This window comes from Daucus carota, chromosome 2, assembly GCF_001625215.2.
Source record: "Daucus carota subsp. sativus chromosome 2, DH1 v3.0, whole genome shotgun sequence".
Classification (NCBI taxonomy): Eukaryota; Viridiplantae; Streptophyta; class Magnoliopsida; order Apiales; family Apiaceae; genus Daucus; species Daucus carota.
This window is the reverse complement of record NC_030382.2, coordinates 3,335,821-3,345,613: the sequence shown is the minus strand read 5'-3', so window position 1 is coordinate 3,345,613 and position 9,793 is coordinate 3,335,821. Positions and strand designations below refer to the sequence as shown.

Here is a 9,793-nt window from a genome sequence, read left to right as displayed (position 1 = left end):
ATCAATTATATGAAATAAAATTTGAAAAGACAGTCCCCGTATCAATAATACAATAACCCGGAATTCAAATATACTATTTTGAAAACACATTAAACTGGAATAAAATATTAAACTTTATTCCTTTCTTCCTAAGAAAATTACTTTTATAACAATAGAAGAATTGTGAAAAATCCGGGTCGCTAAAATATACGAAATCACAGAAGAAGAATGCATATTCTGTTTAAACCTTATATTTCCACATCACAATTATACTCATACCATTCATCTTATCAGAAAGAATTCAATTAAAGCCAATAATAATATTCAAAAACTTATTTCTATATAAATAAACAATTTCCAAAATTCTGGGATGTTACACTCTGGACCCAGGTGAGGCTCGCAGCCTCCTTTCTCATACAATCGCACAACAAAGACACCTCTTGGGCCGAAACCCTAATCACAGCCAACACATACATGCATATATCAAAGGGTTTACATACAATTAAGGAAAGGGAGTAATCAGGTAGAATATTACAGCTACTAAACACTGAAAACGGCAAGGAAAATTGGTGGAAGCAATGGAGATCGGCTGATATTGCAGAAGAAGGGGGAGAGTACACGAGGGAGAGAAGAGAGGTCGGAGAGACGGATGAATTGAAGAAGAATCGGGGTTTTACCCCTTTTACTACTTCTTTAATTATTAAAAGACCATATTGTCCCTGCTAGGAATTAAAACAATTTAGAAATCAAGGGCAATCATGTAACTGAATAATCCAACCTAGAAGTTTTATTGGAAATAGGATTTTTGCAAGACTTTTATTTTTGAAGAGAATTTTTAAAAGAATTTTAGAAGAAAGAGTTTAGTAAATAATATTTTGAAATAAAGGATTCAATATCAACTGGATATTTAAAAAGGATTTGAGTTTTATAAGAATTTTGTTCGAAAAGTTTCTACATACTAGAGCAATTGCAATAAATTATTTAAAAAGAAAATTTATAGGCTCAAAATAAAAGATTGGAAGCCAAGGGACAAAATTTTAATAATTCACGTATCACAAAATTGATTAATCACATAAATAATTTTACACTTAATTTAGCACCAAATTGATTCTAATCTAATATTTAACATAAAGCAATTACAAAGTCATGGAATTAAACAACCACATAAATAAATAAAGAAAGAAAGAAAATAGTATTGGCAATATAATCATAAAAAAATAGAATAAATAGATAAATCAAATATAATCACTAAAATATTATTATAAAATACTGTGGCGTTACATAAGCTACATAGGTTTTATCCTAATTAAGGTCACGTACATCTGACACAACCCGAAACATGACGATGCCATTGCTGACATGATTAATTCAAGCACAACTCGATCGGTTATCACCAAAGGACTTGTCTGCTAAGATTACAAACCTTTCCGTTTACACAATTTATTGATATCATAAATTAATAAATTTTGGAATATTGACATAGAATTGACATGTTAACTAGCTAGTTGTGTTGCCTGAAACCCAAATTTGCCAACATAGAATTGACATGTTAACCATCTGCAAATATAATTAGCAACATTGGTGCCTTTTGGTGCAAAGTCTGTATCCAAATTAGGTCTTTGTTATCTTCCTCCTTTTGGTGCTACGTTGCTAGGAAATCCATGAATCTCCGAATATTAAGAGGATCTAGGAATATTAAGTTTTGGCTCCCAAAATGGATGAAGAGGCATATTACTCGCATTTGCAAGCAGTCATGCTGCTTCTGCTTGGGGGGCCATTTGTTGTGTGCCTAGCTACCTCTCCCACAAACACTTGGCATATTGAATGGAGATTGATTAAACTATCACGCCTGCAAAAAGGAGTTAGTTACACTTGAATCACCCAAACTTGACCAATGCATGCGTATAACAACTAATATAGATATGAAACATATATACTAGCAATTGAATTTATTTTCATATATACAAACCAATAGTAAAGGTATGGACATAATTTCACTACATTATATAAAACGAGTAAATCCCTACATGTAGCAAAACAACACATGAGATATAGAGCAAACCTATACACATTGTATGGTTTGGTGCATTTTTCTAAGGTGAGAATACAAAGACCTTGAATTAATTTGGTATATTGAACATTAGAAAATGATTATTATATTTAATTGTTTATATTATCTTTAATCTTTATCTAAACACATGTTAACAGAGAAAACTGGTTTATTAACAAAGATGAGGCTCTTGGCGTGAATCAAGATTTGCCGCGGCGGTTGTTCGTCGGAATAGGGGGTGGTGATTGGTTATGTTTGGATGTGGCTGAGATCGTAGGCATAGGGTTCAAGATCGCGAAGAAAACTAGGGGTCTATTCACCGGCCTCTCGTTCCCAAGAGTTACCTATGCCCACGATGTGCCTACGTACCCCTATTTATAGGGGATCAAGTCGGTACCTAGTTCTTTCACCTAAGAGACCCAAGTGGGCTGGGCCTCCCCTTCTAGAATCTTCCTCCCGAAAGGGGTCCAATACGATGAGGCCTAGCCTTGGCCCTTGTAGACTCTCGAGCACCCAAGGCTTACCCCAAATGCAAAGACGCTTCTCTACTCCCCGACACGGACAACCCGCCAGACTACAGAGATAGAGCCTCCTAGAGCGCGCCTTCGAGAAGGTTCCACATGCTCCCCGACAAGGACAAACCAATAGTAAAGGTATGGACCTAATTTCACTACATTATATAAAGGAGTAAATCCCTATACGTAACAAAGCAACACATGAGATATAGTGCAAACCTATACACATTGTATGGTTTGCTGCGTTTTTCTAAGGTGAGAATACAAAGACCTTGAATTAATTTGGTATATTGAACATTAAAAAAGGATTGTTATATTTAATTGTTTATATTATCTTTAATCTTTATCTAAACACAAACAAAATATAATTCTACAGAAGGACTTTGGTAAATCAATTCCTCTGCCCAATACAAACCTTTGAGTTCAATAAATCACAAACAAGACAAAATTAAATAAAATAACATTTATGGGAACGGGATGAGAAGGTAAGAATTATAACTATAAATTAAGAGAGATTTGTGGTATAAACCTAACCTAGAGAAGGTAGATCCACAATTGCACTTGTACTCCCTTGTACCACAGATCTTATTTGTGCATATATGTTTCTTATCAAAACACCAAAAGCAAACATCCATTATTATCACAACCATATATAAATTATTCAAAATACATTACGGAATTAAAAAAATCTCTTATTCATATTATTGTCGTATAGTAAAAAAAAATCAACAAGTCTATAACTAAAATTTTAGATTTCGAAAAGTATTTAGTTTAGATTTCAAATTACTACTTATATTTTATTTTAAAATAAATAACACATATTAAAATAATTTAAAATAATGTACCGAAAACAGGAATTAAATATTATTAAATATGTCAAATCTTGACTAACCAGAGAAGCTATAGTGTGAACTTGGAGCATCTTCTTCATTGTTTGAGTCTTTGAGATATAGATCCAAAAACAACTCAAGGAAATCAAGATCAATATTATATCCAAAATCTGAAAGAAAAATCTCAATTATTAGCATCATAATAAGAATTGTTCAAAAATTATTAAATTCCAAAAGAAATTCAGGAAAACAAATTATAAATATATTGATTTATATCTCAATAAGTGCAAGGATGAAACTAAATTTTGTCAACATGATTATACAATATATTAACATATATTAAGATCTATACCATGATTTGTCTAAACAAAAAGTGAATACTTACACTGATCGGAAACCATATCACTTGAAAAGATCTTATTGCAAAACTGCTGACTACTATTGTAATTTGTAATCTAAGAGGTGAAAGAAAGAATTTGGTGATGATATTATACACTTCTAGCGAGAGAACTAGACTTATCAAATACAAGGGGCGGGTGTGTGGCCAACTCTGACATTGAGGGATTATATACGAAAGATAAGGGTTTTGGTCTGAAAGGCCTTATTGGGAGTAGCCCAATAAGAACTTTAAGGAGCTCTTAATTTTTTATGGGCCTGACTCTATACCATGTCATGGTTTACGATCTAATAAAGGATTCATTTAAATATAATCTTTTGATTTATTTTTGAAAATTTATATTATTTGGTCATAAGAAAAACAATATTAAAATATAATTATCTATCTATATAATAGTTTCTGATGCCTGATATGTACAGTAACTCACGCATAAGTAATTGACCCCAGCCTTCCTTTTAATTGCAAAAATGCCACCGCTGCCTGCTTTGTTGCACGTGTTCGGTATTTTTCCAAAAACAACATATGCTCCTGTTTATACAGCTTCTCCGACAAGCTGGATTTGAATTACAAGATCTAAGCAGCTGATTTCAAGTACAGTTTTCAAATATCGCACCTTACTGTTTCCATTTCTCACACACCACTCTATCTGCTATATACTCTGCATAATTTCCAATGTTTGTTCTGGGTGCTTTGATCCATTTTGTAAACCTATTACTACTATGTCTTATTTCTAAGATTCATGTTAACCGGTAATGTTTGTATGTTGCTTGGTTGTAGGTTACAAAGGACTTGAAGACACGGAAAACTGCGAGGATTGTCAAGAAGCCAACTCGAGGAACAAATATATGTCCTGCCACCGAAACAGGTAAGAATCTTTATCCACTACTTAAAAGTTGTCAATATGATTGTTATTTTCCAGTTTAGACTCCCGTTCATAAAGTGTTCGCTGATTTGCCTGAAAGAAAAGAATGGGTAATTTGTTAATTTTGATCTTTCTTTATGTATGGTAACATTTTGGTTATTAATATTTTTGCTTATTAGAGATTTAGTTTGTGAAGGAAGGTGTTGACAATGGAAATTTAGTTTGGTTGCTATGTACACGATTAGTGTTCTAATTCAAAATACGAGGGCACAATTAAGCTATATGTGTTGCAGGAGATGAAGAACAAGGGAGAAAGGCGTTAAGAGAGTTCCTGTCAATTTTACATTAAGGTATATGTGTTGTTTATCTGTTTTTGTTTGACTAATAAATCTATCTCTTATTTTTGTTGTCCTGATTGTTGCGTACATGATTCTAGGTCTTAGGTGTTAAATAAGTCTCAATCAATCAAATTTAAAGATATTAGGTAAATAAATTGTATAGTACATGTGAGTTTTATCATTGTTGTGAGATACTGCATTTCAACTGTTTGTTGTAATGACAAAGATTTTATTTTCGCCTGACCAGGGGATTCTATTTTTGTAAAAAAATTTATTTATTGGCTTCAACAGAGTTAATGTTGTCAATTTTTGCTCGCGGCTTGACCGGTTTTAAGTATTGATGGTGAGAGGGATTGAGAGTCAATTGTTGCAGAATGCTTTGAAACTAACATTTTATTTTGCTGCAGACGGGGTTCTACTCTAAAGCAGAAGTCTTGGCAGTAGTAGGAGGTGCTATAATTTTACAGATTCGTGACTATATATATGTTATGGACCTAGCAGATGGTCGTGTTGCAATATTGACTCTAGAATATATGATACAGAAAAATCCTCTGAAACTATGTCCGAGAAGGCCTGGAGATGCCACGGCTGTGTATTTTTAACAGAAAAGGTTGGGAAAGAGCTTGGCTGGAAGTAAGTTTTAGGTTCCTACTGTTTTAATTTCAAGTTTTAGAAAATTTTGTTCTTTCTTAACTCAAAAGGGTGTATTATCAAAAGAAAAGAGTTCTCAGATTAGGATTTTAAAGGAGGTGAGAATGTTCATGGTCGATGTCATAATATCTTCCTATTGTAGTTCTGCAGTTATAATCCATTCAAAATATTCTTTTGTAGGCTAAAGCTTCGAGGTCGCAGCACGGCTTTGGATGCTTATCTGCATCATAGGCTAATAAACCTGCAAGGCAATGGTAATAGACAGTCTACTTCTCAGCGTTCATAATTAACTTTGTTGTACAAATGATGATTCTTTTGTGGCTGATTTGGAAATTTAAAAAACAGTTACACCGCCGGAATCATCCTTTTTAATAGTTTTCTGCACTTCATCCACCAGGTGTGTACATGATTCCATTTTTTAATAGTTTTCGAATCATTTTTATGAGTATATACTTTTTTCTTTTTTAGTTTTAGTTGATTGTTAATTGCAATTGTTAATGTGGACAAGCTTTTTGGAAAATGTTTTTTAGAAAAATTAACATATATAGCATATAATCTACCATATTAACTTAATGTGGACAAGTTTTTTGGGACAAAGAAAATAGGAAATGAGGACTGAAAAACCAGACAGAGAAAGTATAATTTATTTAGAAAAGAATGTCATAATTAGTGTGTCTTTTAGTTTAGTGATTTTTCTGGTTCCCAAATTTTTTTGTTCTGACTAATTCAGAATGTGCACTGTGAATTTCTTGGTCTGTTAAAACTTATTGCTTCACCAAGTATTATGTGTTTAGGCTCATGTTAGTATATATGTCTCCATTGACATACAGGTTGCTCCAAAATCCAAGTAATTACATTCAATCGCTGAGTGATGCTATTACAGAATTGGCTCGCCATGTTGTTCATAAGTACTTGAAGGAAGCAGAGTAAGTTTTAGTTTGTTTTGAAGGCCCTTTTGTTACACGTCGTGTTACACCCAGGGATCCCCTTTCCAGCTTTATTAGTTTTTTGGTCTGTGTTGACTGTTGAGGGCATTGTTACAAAGTGTATGTTTCATTTTGAGGCTTTCTTTTCCGTCGCCCCTTATATATGCTATTTAACTGTTGAAGTGTTTTGCTTTTAGTTTATTTATAGTTCCATTGCTTCATCCACTGCACTAATGTCAGAATTGTTCTTTAATATCTGCATCCAAATAACGCAACTGTAACTGCTATTATATATGTGAAAGTACATGGGAACTGAACTCGATAAAATATGTTGGCTATTTGAATCTAAATGGTTTTGCCGAAATTCAGTTAATTAGAAATTTTAAATAGCATTTTTTAAATTTATTTATTGCAGGCTGTAAAATAATACTCATACCGTTTAATGAGCATTATGATCCATTTCACAAGCCAACGCTGCTTCTGGGATGGCTGTGCATGACGACTGCAAACTAAGGTTCCTGGATCTGAAGGCGAAAAGAACCTTCAGATTTGTTGTTTTCAAGATTGAAGAGAAACAAAAGCAAGTTGTTTTTGAAAAGGTGGGCGAGCCAGCTTCAAGTTATGATGACTTTGCTGCAAGTCTTCCTGCTGACGAATGTCGCTATGCTGTTTATGATTTAGATTTTGTGACTGCGGAGAAATTTCAGAAAAGCAAAAATAATCTTCATTGCATGGTAAACCAAAGTCATTTAGGTAACTAAGTGTTTCTTTTGATCACAAATCTTTTACAGGAACTAATTGATGGTTTGTTAAAGATAACAAATCTTTTATTTATTTTACAAAATTCATTTCTTGAATTGCAGGTTGGCGGCTTCAATTGATAATGTTAGTAGCTGTTGTTATCGCACACAAGGTGGTTGACTAAGTTCCTACAAATATGATAACAGTGGTTTATAATAGTACATTGATATATTGATAACTTACAAGAGTAACTTTTTGGTTATTGTTTAACTTGCACACTGATTGTGGTACTTACCGAATCAAATTGAGGTTTAAGTATATCCCTTGAGGTTGGCGTTATAGGTCATATAGTTTGGGGTATACTTATTGCAACAGGCCCTGTCCAATTATTCAATTACTTAAGTCTTCTGATTAATTTTCCTTTCACAGGTGATTTGGATGGTTTATGGATGGTATCGGCTTGCTGAACTTTTCAAATTTGAATAATTATTGGAATAATTAAGTAGGGAAATGAATTGGTTTTCTCTTGAGTCTTGCGGAATAATTTGTTGATTGTATATTCATTCTACCCAATTAATTGCTTATTTGATTTTTGTTAATCCGAAGCATGATGAAATATGGTTTGATAGCTAAGAAGTAGTTGAGTGTATTGAAATATCTTAACTACCTCCTATTAGCGGGGGACTCTTAGTAATAATTATTAATAAAACTTTTGGAGTTGCGATTAATAAGATCACATTACTGGAAATTAATGTTGGGATTTTTAAGCATCTTGGGCTTTTTATAAAATTAGCAAGCATAACAATATACTATTAAGTGGAAACCCAATATCAGTGACCTAGGCTAATAATTATTTGTTGCCTTTTCTTATCCTGTGCTCCATTAGTAGTTCCGTTACAAATTATTGAATAGTTTGGTGCTATGATTTTTGCAGACACTTGAAAGTGACACTTTTTTCGTGACTCCTTTGAGAGGGTCGGTGGGATTGATGCCTTCTCAAAATCACACCGCAATTGAATTAGCTGGAATGGACAGACCTGCTCTACTGTCTGAAGTGTGTGCATTTCTCACTGACCTTCACTGTAATGTGGTGAATGCCGTGATATGGATGCACAATGCTAGAGCTGCAGCTGTGTTTCATGTCACTGATGACTCAATTGGATGTGCTATTGAAGACCCAAAACAGCTCTTAACAATCAAGGAACTCCTTCGAAATGTTCTTAAAGGAAGTAGTGACTTGAAGACGACCAAGATGACCCTTTCACCACCTGGTGTCACGCGCAGGGAGAGAAGACTACGTCAAATTGTGTTTGCTGATCGGGACTATGAAATAACTGCAAGTTCTAGAGATGGGAAAAATGATGAGAAGAGTTCAAGACCACGTGTAAATATAGGTAATTGCATTGAGAAGGACTACACTGTGATAACTATGAAGTCAAAGGACCGACCTAAGCTTCTGTTTGATACGCTTTGCACTGTAACTGACATGCAGTATGTAATCTTTCATGGTGTGGTTCACACTGGGAGGCTGGAAGCTTACCAGGTAAAAATATATCCTGGAGATGTAAGATATAGACAAGTTGGACTTTAGGCAAGGACTTGGGATTGTTAATATTGTCATTCATGTGTTTGTCATGTATTTCAATGCCTGCTTATTGAGTTCACTTGACAAGTTGAGACAAATAGAAAAAAATATTGTCTTAGCTTTGAAGGTTTCTTGTGGAGGCCTTAAAATACCAACAAATCAATGAAAACATGGATTTTTCAGAAGTAAATCTATTACTTTAATTTTGTTTTTTACATATTATATAATATACAAATGAAATATTGAAGAAAATATAAACCTAATAAAATATATTAAACGAACACCGGCTTCGTCTCTTTTTAATTGTGCAGTTTTGACTTTTAATAGTAAAATTAACCTAAGTTTAACCGAGTTTTATGTATAAATTATTTGTTTATACAATAATTTACAATATTCGGATTATACAATAAATTTTTTAATGAATATGATTTTTTTTATCAGTGAATTGTTATTACATTATACTTTTTTCTTGAAACTACGAAATATATATAAATTATTAGCTTTATAAATTTTGAAATATAAATTATTGACTAAAATACGAAACTTCGCCGAACGGCGACGCCGAGGAGTACTTAATAAAAGAGCATTTTATATACTAAAAGATATTATATTTTATATACTAAAATATAAATTATTACATTATACTTTATAATATTATGATTATAAAATATTAGATTAAAGTGTGAGACGTCGTCGTTCGGCAACACAGAGGAGTATTTTATAAAAAGACTATTTATATACTAAAAGATATTACATAATTCTCGAATATAAATGAATTTTATTTAAGAACCATCCTTTATAAATATTCAAATTATACGATATATAATTTGTTGATTTTGATTTTTTTTACATTATTGTTTTCTTGAAATTACGAAATATATGTAAATCATTATTGATTATAATTTTTTTAAATATAAAT

General features: G+C 32.7%; 1 protein-coding gene across 5 annotated transcripts; it reads left to right on the top strand.

The window, feature by feature from the left end:
* The first annotated feature begins 4,252 nt into the window (after positions 1–4,252).
* Positions 4,253–9,000, top strand: LOC108192693 (ACT domain-containing protein ACR6). 5 transcript variants are annotated; one of them, XM_017373028.2, is made up of 11 exons: positions 4,253–4,362; positions 4,549–4,636; positions 4,927–4,983; positions 5,379–5,421; positions 5,514–5,604; positions 5,803–5,876; positions 5,968–6,019; positions 6,453–6,548; positions 6,964–7,301; positions 7,412–7,461; positions 8,224–9,000. In XM_017373028.2, exons 9-11 carry the CDS (start codon positions 7,034–7,036, stop codon positions 8,878–8,880), a joined length of 975 nt encoding a protein of 324 aa, XP_017228517.1. In that variant the 5' UTR covers positions 4,253–4,362; positions 4,549–4,636; positions 4,927–4,983; positions 5,379–5,421; positions 5,514–5,604; positions 5,803–5,876; positions 5,968–6,019; positions 6,453–6,548; positions 6,964–7,033; the 3' UTR covers positions 8,881–9,000. The 5 variants fall into 5 exon arrangements, with proteins under 5 accessions (XP_017228517.1, XP_063942450.1, XP_063942449.1 ...); XM_017373029.2 differs by having other exon boundaries at positions 4,299–4,445; XM_064086380.1 differs by lacking the exon at positions 5,379–5,421.
* Positions 9,001–9,793: the final 793 nt, after the last annotated feature.